The following is a 19,168-nucleotide window of genomic DNA, read 5'->3' on the forward strand; positions in this document are numbered from 1 at the left end:
GGTTCTGTTGTTGTTTAAGGAAACCCTGAGCCATTAACTGCGACCAATTCATTTTAGAAAAATGTACTTTGCTTTCAAGTTTCACCTGTGTCAGAAGCAGAGTTGTTTTAGTCAARATTTTGTTGAAATCTATAGAAATACGACATTTTCAGGGTCCTGTACTGATTTAACATTGCTGCCCAGTGGTAGTCAAAATTATTARTACATTTTCATTTATTCTTTTTTAAGCGATTTAGAGAAAAAAAMTGTTTTCTTGTAGTTTTATTTCAATTGCCTCTTGTTATTGTTTTCATAGTAATGCTCCAATTTAAAGCACACAAATTCAATAACATCTGTAAGTTTGTCTTAGGGTGCCATGACATTTCTAAGGCTTTATGACTCAATCAAATCACAATGTAATGCTTTATCCAAAATTGGAGAAAACATGGAACATTTGTGACCTTTCCTAGATGTGGCCAGGACACCAAATATAAGTATCAGTTGCTTTTGTAAATCTCATCATGTTTATGTTCATATTGTATATATTTGTTGTTGGATTTCATCTCAATGTACACGTTCAGTGACAAATTCTTAATTCTGTTCTTAAAATAACCTGGCAAACGCCATGCGACAACTGCTAAGACACGGAAAGTCTCCAGGCTGCAGACACACAGTCTTGCTTCTACTAGCACTGCTGCCACTTCAATACTTGAAATTTCCTCCATTTTCTCAGCCTCAGAGTCGACTTCTTGTAACAGACTGGATGGGGTTGAGACTACCGACTGTGCAAATAGCGCGGCGTCTTAAGGAACATGAGCAAAACCTTCATTCACAGTCAAAAAAAGACAAAAACACCTCTTCATTTTTWAAAAAGACAAAGTTGTCATACCTGAGTTGCAATTCCAGCATGGTCACATCCAGGCACCCACAGAACTCTGTGACCCTGCATCCTTCTCCTASCAAATGGCAAAATGAAAGCTTTTCAGAAATATTTCTGACTAAATGTTAAGCATCAGATTGCTAATGAAGCCTGTTTTTGACCGTTACCATCGAACCAGAGCGTCCTGCACAGCTACAGTTAGAGCATGGCCCAGGTGAAGAGTACCGGTCACGTTTGGCGGAGGAATACATAAAGAAAACGTCTGATCCACACGATGAGGCAATCTCTCCTGACCAATTTAAATACATCATGGACAGAAATCAATAGCAAAGATTAATGAAYCTATTGACAGGCAGAAATCTAAAACTCTAACAACAACTGTTGGTACTCCTTGGTTAATGAAAGAAAACCCCAATGAATACACGTTTTATGAAAATTAACAAATGAAARTCAGACATTGCTTTTCAAACATGCTTCAACAGAATTACGTTTAAAAAATAAACTCATAAAAYCGGGTTGGACAAAAATGATGGCACCCCTGAAAATAATTTGACCAAAGGGACACATTAAATCAAGACGTGTCCACGAATTATCAAGTTTTTCTTTCATTAACCGAGGGGTACCAGCAATTTTGTCCGTGTGTATACTAAAAAAACCAAAAAAAAAAACCAAAACAAGGTTGCACCTAAACTGTCACAATATCATTTAGACAGACTTGTAGTGTAAGAAAATCTCAAATCTCACGTTTAATCATCCTTGTCTATAACCATTGGACTTGCCAAGTGCTGCATAGAATTGTTTTTGTGAGTGTGAAAATTTGTTCCGTAACATGCTAAAAATAAAACAGGCATCCTTGTGAGAGTTATGATGTAGGATTTTATTTCCAGACAGAAATAACTCATACTTTGCCCGTCTGGCCAATATTTGGAAGGATAATCAGATTTGGTTACACAACAGGTTGCCTCACCACACATGTCCAACTATTTTTCCTTTAATTGCGCACATGAAAAATTGTACAGAAATTATGTTTCTCGTCCAAAAGTCGCTAATTTACTTAACAGAATCAATATTTTTTCCAAAGAAATGTGTTAAGATTTCTCACATGTTGGTCAGGATTGAAAAATCCCTCTTTCTCCCACCACTGATACCAGCAGGACTCCACATAATCTGGACAGTATGCAGATGGGAAAGGCAAGCTGGTATCTGAAAACAAGCACATAAATTCCCAAATAACTGAACAAATTACAACATAAATCAATACCATGTGTACACAAAGTCACCTTTCTTTGTCCCAGCAGGTGTTTGAGCCGTGTATGCTACTTTCGGTATTTCACTCCAGTTTAATGTTTGATCTCCAACTTTCTGAAAGCAAAAACATGTATTCAGCAGCCACTCTTCCTTCTGAAATGAAGGTCATATTTTGGTAGCAATCATGTATCCATCAGTTCATGCATGAGAAGTTCAACACAGTGGCCAAGGAGGGGCTAGTTCCCTTGTCGAACTGGCCCTTGCCTCAACACAGAAGACAATATAAAGTCAGTTTGTTACATTAGATAAATAGGATGGATAGATTCAGAAAAACAGATAAAGTGAAAACACTTCATCAGTGCTTTATCTGTGAGAAAGCAGCTGACATCTTGCTCTAATTTAACTTATCACTATCAAGTGAAAATGCTTTTATAAAGTAGTTTGTTTTTTATGGTCTGTATGTATGTCAGTTTTTTGAGTACGTCAGTTCCACAATTACACAATGCCACAAAGGAATTAAGCCACCAATGACATTYGAGAAACAACTGTATTTTGAAAAGGGTATAAAAGGCAATTTCTTGACAATTTGAAGTCTTACACCTAGAAAGAAAATAATCAAGACTGTGGCCATACTTCCCACGAGTGTCCCAGTCTGATGCTGCTAGGTAGTGGCACTTTTGATTTCTCCTGATCWATGTTTTTTAATTTATGTGTGGCGCACACCTGGTTCATTACACCTKCCTTAAGTGAATAATTTAACCTTCAGTGCAGGTTAAATTTACTGAAGCCAATAGTTATTCAGTTGCAGAATTGTTGAAGCCTGCAGAGTTAATAAAGTCGGGTCATCTTGATTCCTGCATTCCAGGTCACAAGTACCTGGTGCCTTCTGCATTTTGGCTCCTGCTCTCAATACCCACTACATGACTAAGATTTTAGATTCAGAATACTTTAATAACGCCAATGGACAAATYATTAGTGAACTAAAAGTACATACATTCATAATAATAATAATGTTGCAGAAGCTCAGGCTGTGTGCTTAGTCTACTCGGCTTACATTATGTTGAGCTGACAGAATATTCTCTTCCCGTTCTTGCCTGCGTCTTCGTACGTAGTCTTGTGGCCGCAGCTGAGCAGAAGGGACAGGGCGGGACGGTTCTGGACGCTTGCTGGACCACAGTCTGGTGGCCGTCTTCGCTACCTGCCTGGCCTTTGGACAATGTCCTTTAGTCCACATCCTCAGCTACGAAACACCCTAAAGATGAAAAATATAAAAGCACAACCTAATCAATTCTAACGTCAGTTTCATTGTTTAGAGGTTAGGATTTTTAGTTAATATACACGGATTTAAGATCATAAATTTAACTTCGTGAATGCATGTATTTTYAAAGTGCACTATTTAAATTAGCTGACTTATTGTAATGCCCCTTCAACCTCCTTCAAAAACGTCTGAAATAGTGGAGCTAAATATAAATAAATATCGTAAGGCTTCTTCTTCATACTTTTAATTGCAATGTAATAAATACCCTCAAACTCTTGTCAGTTRATACCACTSGATTCAGACTGACGGGGTGCTGCTTTAACCTGACGGACTGAAAGGAAGTCCGTCAGCTAATATCTTCCGCAGCTTCCGCCGTAAACCGGAACTGTCATTTTATTATCATTATTTTTGTTATTAATATTATTATTATTATTATTACTTCTTTAATTGTTTCAGTAAAAAATAACGACACATAATTGTTAACATATCACAAAATTTGGCAGGGGGAGCATAAATTAAAACATAGGAAGAAGAAAACAACAACTACAATATTCTTGCACACAGAAAATAACAGTACAAATTGTGACATATGCGCCAGAGTGTAAATTAAAACAATAAATCGTCCAAAATTCCAAGTTGGGTGMAAGCCCATATGATTGTTAACTCTTGAAAAATAAAATTAAAGAATGTAATTCCAAACATAACTCATGGCTCCAAATAGACCATCTATTTTAGGACCAATGTACAAATCAAAAATGGAGAATTTGTCGAGATTAATATATTCAAATTGAAGCATTCCTATCTCAAATAGATTAATTAAAACTATCAATAAAATAAATGAAGCCGGAATCTATACAGCACACTTAGATTCAAAAAGAAGGGGTTCTTTATTTTCGAAAAACACTTTTCCCTCTGAGTTGCAAACAAAAATGAAAAGGGTGAGGTTTAATATATAGAGAAGTAAATGGCCCGTATTTCGAACGGTAGAAAGCCTCCCGCTTGTCTTTGTTATGTCAAGTTAGTATAWTTGCTGAGAATGCGCTCCAGAAAAATGTAAACATCGAGAGACTAATATGAACATCGCAATGAACGTGAAAACAGCCACRAATGAACGAGTCCGTAAAGTTGTGCAACTAAACGCAATTATAATAATTAATATTAAGATAAGTGTCACAAATCTGTGCAGAAGGATACCCGAGTTGTGGAGCCGCAGCAGGAGCGCTGTGCGCTGCCTTAACGCAAGCGTATGTTGTGTACGCTTCCACCTGAGAAATGTAGAGCGTGAGCTCCTTCCTTTTTAGGGGTGGTGATGTCAGGGACAGGGGGCGATTTATGTGTTCGCATCCACCTGAATAATATGTAGTTGCGACCCTGCACACACGCATTAGTATTATTTTAATCAAACTGATTTGCATTTATTTGACGCTTATATGTCAGCACAAAGCCTTGAGCCATTAGCCAGATTACTTCTAGATAATATTACATTGTTTAGGTTAACCCAAGTGAAAAATTTACTAAGTATGTTAAATTTTAACTTACTTAAGCATACTTTTAGTAGGACTAATCATGAGTATATTTCAAGTATTCTTAGAATTAGTATACTTAAAGTGTGACTTTTTTGAAATACTAATTTGGTGCCTAGTGTATTTAAGTAKTATTTAAGTAGTACTTAAGCACTATTTAAAGTGTGCTAAGCATTTTTAAACGTACTTTTTTGGACAAACTTAAGTAGTACTTTGTGTAGCCTACTTATTTTTATGTACCAAAAACGTRCTTGATTAGTATATTTAGAGTGTTCTATTTTAGTGATTGAATTACATTTAACATATACTTAGATTGTATTTTAAGCATATTCTRAATACATATTTAATATATTAGTAGTGTGATTACAGTGTGCTACAAATACACTTTTGGTTTATTATAATTGCTAATCAAGTAACTTCTTTGTTACATAATGTCTTTTATTCTTCTTCTTTGCCACTTTGTACATTACATGCTTCATACATACATACATCAGTACTGCCAACACATCAGGTTACCAGAACACAGAAGGATCCATTACAACACACTTTGCAGGTGGAACTAATTACATTGTGCTTTCAATATATTACCATGTTGGTAGCACTTTATTTGATGGGGTGTGCATAATAAGACTGACATGACACCGTCATAAACATAAAACCTTYCAATAACAAAWTKTGCTGAGCGAATAATTGTCTCAAAAATTATTGCGATGTAGAGAGTTAAGCATTACATCCTAAATCGTCTTGCCGTACACGCTTGTGTGTCTCTTTGTGTAAGAGTGTGGTTGGATGTTGACAGTTGGCAGCTTTCAGCAAACTAGGAAGTGGCGGCTCTTGTGGTCCGTACAGAGAAGCAAAGTCCGTGACTCYGGTGAACACGGTAAGGTGGGCAGAATAAACGAGGTGTTGGGGTGAAAACTGTCCTGGGAAGAATACGGAGAACTGATGGGGTTAGTCCTGCTTTAATGTGGTTTAGCTAGCTGCTGTTTGAACCTAGAAGTTGACGGTAGCCAACATTGTTCTTACTATCGATAAAAGCACAAGGCAGAGATGCTGTTCCTGAATCCATATCTTACTCTAGTTTTATCTGTATTTAACGACAGATCGGATCATTTGTAAAGATGGGTTATGCAGGGACGTTTGGCTTTCTGTTCAATACACAGCAGCCTCGTCTGAACATCCGCGATGAGCAGCGAAGATGATGGTTAATAACTAGAAGAGCACACTCGGTTCATTTGTATCTGAAGATTGTGTTTCTAGATGAAGGGTTCAAGCTTTTTGACTCGAACCTCACGCAACACCTGCAGCTTTCTTCGCGCCTGTCACTACGGAACTTTAAGAGTTAAACCATGACTCATTTCTCCTGAGAATTGACTTTCCTTTTCCCGTCATTTCCTGAAAATCACTAGTAGAAACTAATTGGCCCAGGCTTGATGAACACTGGAGATTAAATGGTCTGTTTCCCAGGGCAGCAATGGGAAGGAGAAGCATGAAGACAAGATTGAAAAATAACATTTATCTGAGTTATACTCTGAATGAGTTTCCTCAGGTGAATACAACAAAGGGGGTGCGGTGGGTGGGGTCATTTTGCTCAGTTGTTTTTTGTTCATCTCTCCAGACATTTGCAATAGTTCTGATGTTCTAATTTTGTTGTTTTTTAAGTAGTCTGTCTTTATTCTATATATTTTAATTAGTACAGCAGGAAGCTGCCAGATCCTCACTGTGATGCTGTCGCCATCATGCTTGATGGCTGATGCTGTTCACTGGTTGAAAGCTCTATATTGACTCCGCCTGTAAACTATTCCACAGAATAGTTCAGTCATCTCGATAACAGATGAAAAAGAAGTTTTAAGACAGCTGTAGTTTCAAATTCACCAATAATAAATTAAAACTTAGTACATTTTTGAAAAGGGTGATTATTAAGAGTAAATCAGAGCAATAAAACCTGTTTTGCGGCATACAGTCATCTACATTTGATTTTTGATTTCAGGATTACAGATTATTTTATATCAATCAATCAATAAAATGTTATTTGTATAGCACATTTCAGCAGTAGGGCATTTCAAAGTGCTTTACATAATTAAAATAAAAAGAGCATGTGACATTGAATAAACAGTGAGAAAGAGAGAGATTTTGAAAAAAAAAGAAGTAAAGTATATAAAGTATATTTACCCTAGCCTAGCATGGAGACCTTTCTAGACCTTTGACTTGTTTAAGATCCTGCTTTTCTTGATTTCCTTTCCACAATTCTGTCATTTCTCCCACTTATTCCCTCGTCTGCCTCCTCCACCTCCACTTGCAGGTGTCAGCCATGTGTCCTCCAGGTGTCCATGTCCCTGTCGGTCTGCTGTGAAGAGGAAGATGACTAATTTCATCTTGATGAGTTTGAGCCCACTTGGAACGCTGAACTTATTTCACCAAATTCTACCCTGAAACTCACTTTTTTTTTTGCATCATGGCTCCTGTTCCTCCAGGGATCCACCTGCTGGTGTCCTTCAACAGGGAACAATGGTAGGTCTCCATCCATCCCTCCATCTGTTCATCCACTTCTTTGTCCCTGCATCCCTCCATTAGCTTTTTTTACAGGTGGTTTGACCAGCAGTCATTGACCAGAGGTAGGGTTAACCCTGTACTGGTCACTCGTCCATCACAGGGCTACACACACGCACACACACACACACACACACACACACACACACACACACACACACACACACACACACACACACTCACACTCATGCCTATTGGCAAATCAGTCAACATGGTGTCAACATCATGTGGGATGTTGACATCCCACATGATGTTGTGGGAGGAAGGAGGAGTAGGAGGAAGGAGGAGTACCCGGGAAGAACCCACACAGGCACAGGGAGAACAAGCAGACTCATGAAGGTCTTTTTCTTGATGAGAGTCGTGGAAGTAGCTGCTTCCTCTCCTGACTTTCAGCTCAAACCCAAGCAAACTTCACCTCTTTAGTGTCATGCATTCAACCAGCCGGTTACAGATGTTGGAAAGTCGGATCATATTCCAGGTTTCTGTGTTGGGATATGGATTTCCTTCCTGTTGCTAGCATGAGGAGGAGAGGAAATTCTGTGGATCTATGACACTGTGTTTCTCCTGCAGGTATCGAGCTCTTACCTTCATGCTGACCTTCCTGCTCTACACTAGCTTTCACCTTTCCAGGAAACCCATCAGTATCGTAAAGGTAACATCTGTGTGTGAACTTCTGATGTCATCAAAACCTGACGGCTAGGAAGAAATTAGCTTTCACATTTTACACTGCTGGATTATAAGAAGGTTATTTGCTTTAAATACGAAACAAAGAAACAGATATAAAACAAGTAGGCAAGGCAGTTTATTTGAAAATAGCATCTAAACTCAAACAAGCTGCTCATTGTCCTGAGTTCAAGAACACGGCCCAAACAAAACCCAGAACAGAACCAGAAGTGTCAAAAGTATCTCAGTGTTGACTCATCCTGGTGGTTATCTCTGAACTTTGTTTAAACATGCTTGATGTGAGTTTTTCCAGCAGGTTGATGGGAACGTTGCTGCATGATCTGTTTTTTAAACGCCATCCATCCCCTCTCCTCTAAGACAGGGACATTATTCCCCTTGAAGACGATCTAACTCCAGCCTGTCCAGCTCAAGGACCCGGTCATTTCCTCCTCCCCTGGGATGAGCAGAAGGCCCTGCCAGTGGAATATAGTGCTACATCCAATAATGCTGGAATCTATCAATCACTTGACTGACTGATTGATTCACAAGGCTGTGGACCTGGGCTCACAGCAACGTCAGGCTGTGATCATGAACAACGTTCCCATCATGAAACATGTCTAGATTTCTGACAGCGATGGCTTCTTCTGGCTCGTTCTGCTCAACAATCCTGCCATGATGGGAGCCATTTTAGAGAGTCATGTTTATCTGAGATCTGGCTGAAAACCAGATTTCTGTACAGGTTTTGACTTAATGATGCTAATAGTCTTGAACAGCCTATTTCAGCTTATAGTTTTTCTTTTGTTTTTTTCTCCTGATTACAGCAAAAGACTAACATCAGGACCTGATACAAAATCTGAAGCTGCTCTTTAGGCACAGAAAACAACCTTGAATGAAATGAATGCCATGTCTGTTTGGAGCTTGAGATTGAGCAGTTCTTGATGGTATTTTCTTTATTTTTGCCAGAGCGAGCTTCATAAGAACTGCTCAGCAGCCAGTGAGCTGGCAGCCGCCACCGGCGCTGTGGCCAGCGGTGGAGGCCAGGAAACCTCTTTCCCTTCACTCCACACTGAGACGCAGTGCAGCTGGAAGCCTTTTGGTATTTATCTGTATTGGGATTATTCTGGGGTGCATTGATAAATTGGCCAAGACTTCCTATGTTTATCCTTTATTCCTATATTTGCTGTAGATCTTATCTACCACAGCAAATATCTAAAAATCAAATACCCTCCTCACTCACCAGGTCATGTCTGTATGTTGTCTCATAACGGTGTAAAGCATCGGTCTGTGCGCTGAAGTGCATGAAATGCATCTATGGGGTAATTTCATTCTCACTAAAAAAGACAACAGGGTTGAATCAGTAGATTAATTGGTCATTTATTGATTTATTAAAATGAATAAAAAATTGATTTGAATAAAATCAATTATTTATTGTATACAATCGCAGGTACACAAGTAGCTGCAAAAAGGTGAGCCACATAATTGTAGAGCACTTTGGCTGTGATGGAGAACATCACCAATGAAAGGAGCGATTGATCATATTGATCTGCTGGGAAATGTTAATGCTGGTTTGTTGCCCAGATGGATCATCCTGGAGCTCTGAGCAAAACTTAAAAGAGGAGCCGTGCGGCACCGGTCCAGCTGCAGTCATCCTTCAGTCGCCTTTATGGACAAAAAGCATCTTCATTCTATTAATGTGCAACTTCTGCACATGATTTCTCTATAATAAATGTCCACATTCCCCACTCAAAGACTCTGTCTGTCCATAAATCCTGGCTGAACGCTCTGCTGTTCAAACAGGAATTTGCACAATCTCTTTATTTTCTTTTTTGTAATTTGGATTTTTTTTTTGTTGTTGTTATTTTCATTTTTGTTAGGAGACCTTATGTGCCCTCAAAACACTTTTAAATAAAATATATAATTATTATTATTATAAATACTTATACTGCTACAAACAAGGATGTTGCCATGGTTATTGTTTGACGTTGTGGCAGATTTGGGCATTTATAATAACTTATATAATGTATTTATGGGTGGCGACAGGGYGGACCAGCAGCTGCGCTCTATTTCCCGCATATTAGGATTTGTAAAGGAAAGGTGCGCAGGTCTGTACGTGTGTTTGGCTTTATACATCCAAAGTTTTTTGTTCGCCGCATTTTTTAAATTTGTCCATACACAAAGTTTAAGTGTGAAAAGTGCTCACTCGTCTATACATAATTGTATATAGTACATGACAGCTCTTGTGGATTTAGTGCTCTTTGCTTTATTTCCAAAAGTTGTTGCCTCAAACTAAACAGGAAAGCATAAGCAGGGCAGTCAAGTTGGAAAGAACCCTCATCAGTTAAACAGTAATAAACTGCTAGCTGCATAATCTGTGTTTAGTAATTCATATTTGAATTTTAGATAAAAGCAACTACAAGCAGCTGCTAGGAGCCATGGACTACTCTTTTCTCTGTGCCTATGCCATTGGGATGTACCTCAGGTGAGACATCAGTATGATTGAGCAAGCATAAAACTAGAACAACGCTAACAATCTAGCACAACGCTAACAAACTAGCACAAAGCTAGCATAAAACTAACATAAAGGGGAAGTTGATTTAGTAGATTTTGAATGGTGAGAAAGAGGTTTCAGTATCACAAAACACCAAACTATTAATACTAGTTTGGTGTTTATGTGATACTAGATCATCTATAGCTCAACTAAAGTAATTATYAGATGGTACAATGAGGGAATCAAGCATGTGATCCCTTCTTCACAGTTTCTGAATTATTTTAGTGCAAAAACTCAAAATTMTCAACAGATACAACATGTTCTGTTTATTCTGTTTTACTTCAATGCACTTTAACATAAGCAAAAGAAATTGGACAGAATCAGGATCCTCTTTATGAAAGTTATGAATCAAGCTTGTACATCACAGATGAATGTGAGTTAGCATGTTGCTGCTGTTCCCCCTGTGCAGCGGCATCATTGGGGAGCGCCTACCTATCCGGCTGTATCTCACAGTGGGAATGCTGAGCAGTGGGCTTTTCACCTGCCTGTTTGGACTTGGCTACATTTACAACATTCACAGTCTCGGCTTCTATATATTTGTTCAGGTGAGATGCACACAACACCCATTTTAACCAGGCTAGTTGGGACTTCTCAGTCAGGACAGCTGTACTGAAAAAAAAAAATCAGTGATCCAAAAATTGAGCTAATTTATTACAAGTAATCAAATTAAATTCATGTAACAAGTTACCTCAGTTTCTTGAAGATGGAGCTCCATTCACTTTTTTTCAGTGTAACTGCAGACACATTTACTACTGCTTATGTAGCTTTAGTTGATATGTGTACAGGAAGTTGATGTGGCTCTCTGTTTGTTTTTYTAGGTGGCCAATGGTTTGGTTCAAACTACTGGTTGGCCCAGTGTGGTGACCTGCATTGGCAACTGGTTTGGAAAAGGAAGGTGAGGTAGAATAATTCACAGCTTTCWTGTAAAGAYGAATGGAGCTGATATAGGCTGAGGCCTGAMGGGCTTAGTGATGAAACCTTGTGGCGTTGGCAGGCGTGGGCTCATCATGGGACTTTGGAACTCCCACACCTCAGTGGGGAACATCCTGGGCTCTCTGATCGCTGGCTACTGGGTCTCCTCTAACTGGGGCCTTTCCTTCATTGTGCCAGGCCTCATCATCGCAGCCATGGGAGTCGTTTGTTTCCTTTTCCTTATTGAACGTAAGTCTAAAAGTCATTAAAGTCATCATAATCATAATTATGTAAAGAGCGTAACGCCGATCTGTGAAAACATATCAGMGKTTTTACCGGGTTCAAAATGTYCACCTTAGTTTGTTTGTTTTTTTAGGTGAACATGTTCACACCAATAATAATGATAAAACTAAGTAATGACTTCTAATRTAAGTGTAGGGGAATAAACAAAAAGGTTGTTAGAAGATGCATTGTTTTCACAAAATAACTTCTGAAACTCACTTTAGTCATCGGYCAGAGGTTTTACTGCTCGACTCCAGCCTGATATGGTGTCAGAGACTTTACCTTCTGGACTTGCTGACGGAGCAATCATTTCAAAATAAAAGCACTGAATAAGGCTGATGGATTTTCTCACTCTACAGTTTTGTCATATTCAACTAACCTGTTTCCCCCTCCGCAGATCCGAATGACTTAAAAGGCGTATGTACTCAGAACCMGTCTCCTGGCAGCAGCGTGAGTAAAGGACATTTGTTTTGTCCTTCCTGTGTGTGTTTACCTGTTTTAAGTAGTAAATCTGTCTTTATTTAGATTTCAGCCAAAAGTTGGAGTGGAGCAAATGGACATCCGAAAGTTTATTTGCAATACAAGGATAACAAAAAGCAGGTGTGCATCTCTCTGAATGAATATTATTTCATTAGATGCTGTAATGTAATGGAATTGCTCTGTGARCTCCTGACATGGACCTGGTTACATATTTGACCATATACAGTTTTTAAACACAGAAGTCCATCTAAAGCCTTATCTTGCAGAGAGAATGTAACAGAACTGAAGGGACGGAGAGGTCGGCTGCAGTTATACGTCTGGCTGTTTTATCTTACAATTTTAAACCACCAGGACTTCATAATTTGTCATGTTTCATATGTAGTTAAATATGACAAATTAATGTTGAGCTGGTATGTCTAAGTGAAAATCAAAACAATAAATGATAAAATGGCTCTTACTTCCATAATGCTAGAAAAAATAAGAAGCTATGATTCAGTGAGTACTAAATCATAATCCTTTGAACAAACTTGATACTTGCAGAAGTTACATTTATTTGACTTTAATCAAAGTGTTTTTGAATTGAACGCAATGTTTCYTTCATATTGTGTTTTAGGCCTACAGCTTTTTTAAGGAATGTCTTCAAAGTAGGAAGGTCAGTTCTGTCAGTGATCTCCAGCTTCACTGGTAATTATATTTTAGGCTGAATCTAAATGTTCACATCTTTGTGAACAACAACAACAACAACAACATATTCAATTGTATTGAGTTTGAATACAAATTCAGGTTTTTGGCTCTGAATAATTTRGCTGTACAGTTGTGCTAAATGAGGGATTTGTTGTTCCAGGGCATCAACATTTAGACTCAACCCAGAGGTGTCTGGAAAGCACTGGGTCAGGATTAAACCCATTCACATTTCTTATTACTTTGATTTGGTTTTGATTTCAGTTTTTATCTCATGTGCCTCTGCACAGCTAGTATAAGGTGTAATGCTGTAATGCATTTTAATGTAATGATCTTGTCTTTGGTCTGTTATGTCCTAAAAAAATCTTTGCAGACTTAACTTTTACTGCCATAAGATTTTAGTCAGTTTATTAAACTAAGTCATAGATTCTTAGTCTTTTGACAGTTAGTATTCCTGCAGCTATAGTGTTTAGAGCAACACTTTATTTGAAGGGGTGTGCATAAGATTGACATAACACTGTCATAAATATGACATAACACCTGTCATGAACATGAAGGCGTCTTTATGAATGTTTTTGACTGTTGTCATGAAGGGTCATTCGGTAAATCACGACACTTTCAATGCAAAGTTGACACATTAACGGACTTTTAATGCAAGTTTTAATGCAACTTTGCATTAAAATATCATTTACAGAATAATGCAAAGTTGACACCTTTAATGTAAACATTGTATTGAAAGTGTCATTATTTACCGAATGACCCATCATTTCAATTCAACAGTCATAAATGTTCATGAAGACTCCTTCTTGTTTATGTCAGGTGTTATGATAAGTGGCTTTGTACTTACGCCTTATCAAGTCCACAGGACCCCGTCTCTGCATGCCTAGTGCATGCAGAGACGGGGTCTCTGCATGCACTGGGTTTGCTTGAAACGAGCAAACTTATACACGTGGAGCATACATGTAATGTTCCATGTGTATAAAATRATCTGTGGGAACAGTTTTACCAAACAGATTTCAGGCAAGGTGGTTCAAATTTCTTGCCCAAGACACGACGATTGCAGGGCAAACTCTGTATGTGTTCATGTCATATCAGTCCTATGCACACCCCTTCATGTAAAGTGTTACCATGTTGAGCTTTTACACGGGAAACGGTCATTTTCCAGGCAATGAAATAGATRTAATATCCAGAAATATTGATAATTTTATTGATGAGGACTAGAAGATTTACTTTTTCTTTATTCTGAGCAAACCAGCTTGAACTGAAATCTGGTGAGGAGTTTCTCTTTACTGTCACTGTCTTGCTGCCTGCTGCTGCTTGTTAAATTAGGCTTTCTATTTGATGAGATGCGACTGAATGTTCTCCTCCAAAATCAGAAGATCAAAAGCTGTGTGGGACTTTTTTATTTTTTAGTCCATTAATTTTTATTTATTTATCTTTCTAATCACAGATATTTCTACAATTTGGTTGCTTTAAAAATATAMATTTTCAAGCATCATAAATTCATTTTTTCTGCCTCTTGAGGATCTTGAGGTGACTCTGGGGTTAGAATACGAAGCTGTTTTCTGAGGAAGTTTGGTGCTGAGCTGGTGTTGGTGTCAGCCGGTTCTGCTGAGTTGCAGCTGATCTGTGGCCTTCCTGTTCCTGCCTCCGTCCTGGTGCAGAACTACGACACGGAGCTGCTGCTGCCCCGGGACGCTGTGTGTGTCCCTGCCCAGCCGGTCGTGGTGGTGAAGAGCGAGTCGGAGCCTTCTGCCATCAGCTTCATGGGAGCGCTGCGAATACCCGTCAGTTTACCGACACTCTGCTGGGTTTGCTGTCACGTCAGTCAGTTGTCGCTGTGATGTTGTGACATGATGTTTGTTTCTGCAGGGAGTGGTGGAGTTTTCTCTCTGCCTGCTCTTTGCCAAGCTGGTCAGTTATACCTTCCTTTTCTGGCTGCCCCTCTACATCACCAAAGCAGGTGGGTAAACAACCTGCCAGCCTTGTTCAGCAATTTTGCCTCATTTCAGTTTGCTTGAAACGAGCAAACTTATACACGTGGAGCATACATGTAATGTTCCATGTGTATAAAATGATCTGTGGGAACAGTTTTATCAAACAGATTTCAGTGAACGGTTCCCTCTTCAGGCCCGTCGTATGCTTTGTGGAAAAAAAGACAGTCTGTTATTGAATAACCTCAAGATAAAATAAAATGCCTTAAGACATGTAGTTTTGAATCTGCACATTATAAATTAAYTGAATTAGCTGAAACCCCTTTATTCTGGCGAGAGGAATGTGACAGAACTGATGGTTGTTGTTTCTTGTTCAGCTCATTTGGATGCAAAGAAAGCTGGAGATCTCTCCACCTTGTTTGATGTTGGAGGAATTGTGGGTCAGTGATTTATTTTATTTATTTATTTATTTTTTAAATTTCTCCAACCATTAAAAATATTAGTTTTATGTTTTTCATGGAGTACGATTAGTTTTTGTTTTTTCCAATTACTGATGGAATCTGAGGCTTTTTGTCCTTATTGCTTTTTTGTGTGAATAGAAAATTAGCTTCAGTTTATTTTGCAGGAATTAGCATGAATGTTTTCCTGATGTAACGGCATAAATGGACTCTGTGTGCGTGCGTGCGTGCGTGCGTGCGTGCGTGTGTGCGTGCGTGTGCGTGTGCGTGTGGGTGTGTGTGTGTGTGTGTCTGTCCATGACCATACAGGTGGGATCTTGGCAGGAGTGATCTCTGATAAATTGGGGAAGAGAGCCAGCACATGTGCAGTTATGCTACTTCTAGCTGCTCCTACTGTAAGCTTCCCCATGTTTTGGTTCTTAGCAAATAAGCACAGTATTTAATTGTCCAGAACAGGGATGGTAACACTTCCCTGTAATGTATGTTATATAAATGATTAGTTTGGATCAGTTATGAATATCGATGCTCATTGTCCTTCTGGTTCTGTTTGCGTTTTGCTCTGCAGCTCTATGGCTTCTCTATGATCAGCCAGCTGGGACTGGGACCAACCGTTGGTGAGAAGCTGCTGTCTTTTCCCTGTCTGCTTTCAACAGCATTATTTTTTTTGGCAGGAATTTCTAAAGCCACACTCTTACAATACTAGATGTAATTCTTTGTGTAGGGGTTTTGTTTTCTGTTGACAGTTGCATAGAAAATGTCTCGGAGAGCAGAGCTTTAAAGCTCCGCAGGTCACTAATCTTAGGAGCATCAAATCTTGGTGGCAGCAAATGTAGCAATGCACAAAGCTTCAGAAGAAAGATGAAAGCTGATGTGAGAAAAATTACACATGTATCTGATCTATCAGCCTTATTGCACCAATATGATCAAATAGATTTTGATTGAAACGCTTAAATGTTCTCATTGGAATAGATGGGAAGATTGATGACTGGACAGGACTAGTAGGTCTACAAGATGGATGGAATAACAGATGGAAAACATTTAGAGATGTTTGTCGTATTTATTGTACGAATGTTTATGTAAACAGATGGAAGAAAAGCTGGAGAGGTCATGCAGTAACTGTGTGTTTTATGACTTTGTATTTTTGTGTTTTTATGATATAAAGCACTTTGATATGCCTTGTTGCTGAAATGTGCTACGCAAATAAACTTGATTGATTGATTGACAGCATGCAGAGCAAGTGGTTTCATGGAAAATGCTTCCTGTGGACATTGAGCTGGTGTTTAGGAACAGACGTTTGACTGATTTGGTGTTTCCCAGGAATGCTGCTCGTATGTGGAGGTCTGGTGAATGGACCATATGCTCTCATAACAACTGCTGTGTCAGCAGATCTGGTAGATATTTCACACTAAAATCTATTTTATGTTTTAAAGTTGTTTTTCTTTCACATGTACACCTCTCCTCTGTGACTCCCTCTTTTTGTATTTTCGATAACAGGGAACACACAAAAGCCTGAAAGGCAATGCCAGGGCTTTGTCCACAGTCACAGCCATCATCGATGGGACAGGATCTGTAGGTCAGTACTATTTATTCTCTCCCCTAAGTTAGCAATAYGTTACTGATCAAGAKGTTGAATGTAATTGTTCTCCTGTTATTCCTAGCTGACACATAGCAGTCAAGCACAGAAACAGCAGGAATGCATAAAGCCGTGCGCTCGCTCGTGGCCTGTCCCTACCCATAAATACATATGTAAATCAGTATAAATACCCATAAGTCTGCCACCACGTGAAGCAGTAACCATGGCAACGTCCTTGTTTGTAACAGTATAAGTATTTATAATAATATATTTTATTTAAAAGGTGCTTTCAGGGCACATAAGGTCACCTCACAAAAATAAAAATAAAAACTTTAAAGAAAGAAAAAAATAAAACAGAAGAAAATAAAGAGATTGTGCAAATGCCTGTTTAAACAGCAGAGCGTTCAGCCGGGATTTAAAGACAGACAGAGTCTTTGAGTGGGGAATGTGGACATTTATTATAGAGAAATCATGTGCAGAAGTTGCACATTAACAGAATGAAGATGCTTTTTGTCCATAAAGGCGACTGAAGGATGACTGCAGCTGGACCGGTACCGGTGCCGCACGGCTCCTTCTTTAAGTTTTGCTCAGAGCTCCAGGATGATCCGTCTGGGCAACAAACCAGCATTAACATTTCCCAGCAGATCAATATGATCAATCGCTCCTTCCATTGGTGATGTTCTCCATCACAGCCAAAGTGCTCTACAATTATGTGGTTCACCTTTTTGCAGCTACTTGTTTACATGTGACTGCATACACACCTTAAAAATAAATCAATAAATAATCAATAAATCTGCTGATCCAACCCTGTTTTCTTTTTTAGTGAGAATGAAATTACCCCATAGAAGCACTTCATGCACTCTGGCACACAGACCGACGTGTTACATCTTTGAGACAAAAACTGAGGAGAAGTACTATTTACATTCGAGTGAAGTTTTTACATCATTTTMATTTTATTTTCTTTATTTAYGTGTTAGGTTATTGTCTGAGGATAGATGCGGTTCAGTTAAGATGTTTACCTCCCTCAGACCTGCAGAAAAGTGATCACCCTGTGGGCACMTCTGATAGGCTAATGCTGTTAGAGCGCCACCTGTACAGAGTGCATATAGACACATGCTGTGCTGCTTGTTGACCGAAGCTGGCATCGAGAAGGAAGGAACCAGAACAGCGGATGTATACGTCACCTACCTTACAKGAAGTGCAGCTTCTCCTGCTTCGCTTGGCTGCTATGCAAACAGTTAATGTTCAGCAYAACATTGTATATTTGAAGTAGTCAAATCCCAAAATATGCTCACATCTTGAAATGTRAAGGTTTGGTCAATTTTTAGCTCATATGTAAAATTCTATTTGTGTTTGTGGTGATAGGTGCAGCTCTGGGCCCCCTGCTGGCAGGCGTGTTGTCTGCAGGTGGCTGGAATCAGGTCTTCTACATGCTAATGACTGCTGACTTCCTCGCTTTGCTGGTGAGTGCAGAGCAGTGACTGTATGGAGATATTTCAATGGTTTGACATACTTAAGGGTTAGGACCAGGGGTGACAGTAGTTTTACATTTTTGGGGGTTTCTATGACAAAAAAGAGCTTTGAAATGTTAGAGATATTCAATTATGCGCCAAGATTCTTTCGACTTTTTTTTAACTCACCGTCTTACTCAGCAATAAAAACTTATGTTTAGCTTTAGTGCTAAAGTAAAAGTTATTCATTAACTAAGTTCCACTTTTTTCCTTCTGGACAGTGTACAGTGTTTATAATAAAGTGGATAAAAATACAACTATGTCACTCATTCACAGAAACGGCAAATAGCCTCCTTTAGTAGACTTCATAACAACACAGAGCAAACACAGACATGAAAAAAACATTTATTTCAGCTTCACTGAAGACAAGTGCAAGGAAAACCACATTTCTATCATATCAGATTTTGATATTATTCATATTTTATTTTATTTTTCGCTGCTACCAAGTGAACCACAGCTGCAAGCCTTAATCCATTACAAATAATTTGTATGCTTATAAAATGTTTTCATTGTTTGTGTTGAAGCTTTTATTACGGCTGGTGACCAAGGAGCTGTCCTCATCCAAGCCCCACCCTGTCTCTGCTATAGAGTGAGTCTGTCTGTCTGTCTGTCTGTCTGTCTGTCTGTCTGTCTGTCTGTCTGTCTGTCTGTCTGTCTGTCTGTCTGTCTGTCTGTCTGTCTGTCTGTC

At 38.9% G+C, this 19,168-nt stretch overlaps 2 protein-coding genes across 4 annotated transcripts in view; one reads left to right on the forward strand and one right to left on the reverse strand.

The window, feature by feature from the left end:
- Window positions 1–3,711, reverse strand: part of vars2 (valyl-tRNA synthetase 2, mitochondrial) — a 28,998-nt gene extending 25,287 nt beyond the window's left edge. Inside the window, exons 1-6 of the mRNA XM_017309157.1 lie at window positions 3,631–3,711; window positions 3,162–3,359; window positions 2,140–2,221; window positions 1,962–2,062; window positions 1,027–1,148; window positions 869–935 (exon numbers count right to left, since the gene is read on the reverse strand). Of these exons, the coding sequence (XP_017164646.1) occupies window positions 869–935; window positions 1,027–1,148; window positions 1,962–2,062; window positions 2,140–2,221; window positions 3,162–3,341 (552 nt within the window). The 5' untranslated portion in view covers window positions 3,342–3,359; window positions 3,631–3,711. The remainder of the gene's footprint in view (window positions 1–868; window positions 936–1,026; window positions 1,149–1,961; window positions 2,063–2,139; window positions 2,222–3,161; window positions 3,360–3,630) is intronic.
- Window positions 3,712–5,661: 1,950 nt separating this feature from the next.
- The window catches only part of slc37a1 (solute carrier family 37 member 1), a 15,915-nt gene continuing 2,408 nt past the window's right edge, over window positions 5,662–19,168 (forward strand). The window contains exons 1-21 of one of the 3 annotated variants that reach the window (XM_017303773.1): window positions 5,662–5,768; window positions 7,191–7,399; window positions 8,009–8,090; window positions 9,065–9,197; window positions 10,502–10,580; window positions 11,059–11,194; window positions 11,468–11,544; window positions 11,644–11,810; window positions 12,241–12,293; window positions 12,369–12,443; window positions 12,937–13,007; window positions 13,168–13,213; window positions 14,669–14,791; window positions 14,877–14,967; window positions 15,316–15,378; window positions 15,706–15,791; window positions 15,962–16,010; window positions 16,714–16,787; window positions 16,891–16,969; window positions 18,335–18,432; window positions 19,005–19,069. In XM_017303773.1, the coding sequence (XP_017159262.1) occupies window positions 7,344–7,399; window positions 8,009–8,090; window positions 9,065–9,197; window positions 10,502–10,580; window positions 11,059–11,194; window positions 11,468–11,544; window positions 11,644–11,810; window positions 12,241–12,293; window positions 12,369–12,443; window positions 12,937–13,007; window positions 13,168–13,213; window positions 14,669–14,791; window positions 14,877–14,967; window positions 15,316–15,378; window positions 15,706–15,791; window positions 15,962–16,010; window positions 16,714–16,787; window positions 16,891–16,969; window positions 18,335–18,432; window positions 19,005–19,069 (1,703 nt within the window). In that variant the 5' untranslated portion in view covers window positions 5,662–5,768; window positions 7,191–7,343. The remainder of the gene's footprint in view (window positions 5,769–7,190; window positions 7,400–8,008; window positions 8,091–9,064; window positions 9,198–10,501; window positions 10,581–11,058; window positions 11,195–11,467; window positions 11,545–11,643; window positions 11,811–12,240; window positions 12,294–12,368; window positions 12,444–12,936; window positions 13,008–13,167; window positions 13,214–14,668; window positions 14,792–14,876; window positions 14,968–15,315; window positions 15,379–15,705; window positions 15,792–15,961; window positions 16,011–16,713; window positions 16,788–16,890; window positions 16,970–18,334; window positions 18,433–19,004; window positions 19,070–19,168) is intronic. The other 2 variants (XM_008396122.2, XM_008396130.2) reach the window with 2 other exon arrangements.

This window comes from Poecilia reticulata, linkage group LG2 (genome assembly GCF_000633615.1).
Source record: "Poecilia reticulata strain Guanapo linkage group LG2, Guppy_female_1.0+MT, whole genome shotgun sequence".
Lineage (NCBI taxonomy): Eukaryota > Metazoa > Chordata > Actinopteri > Cyprinodontiformes > Poeciliidae > Poecilia > Poecilia reticulata.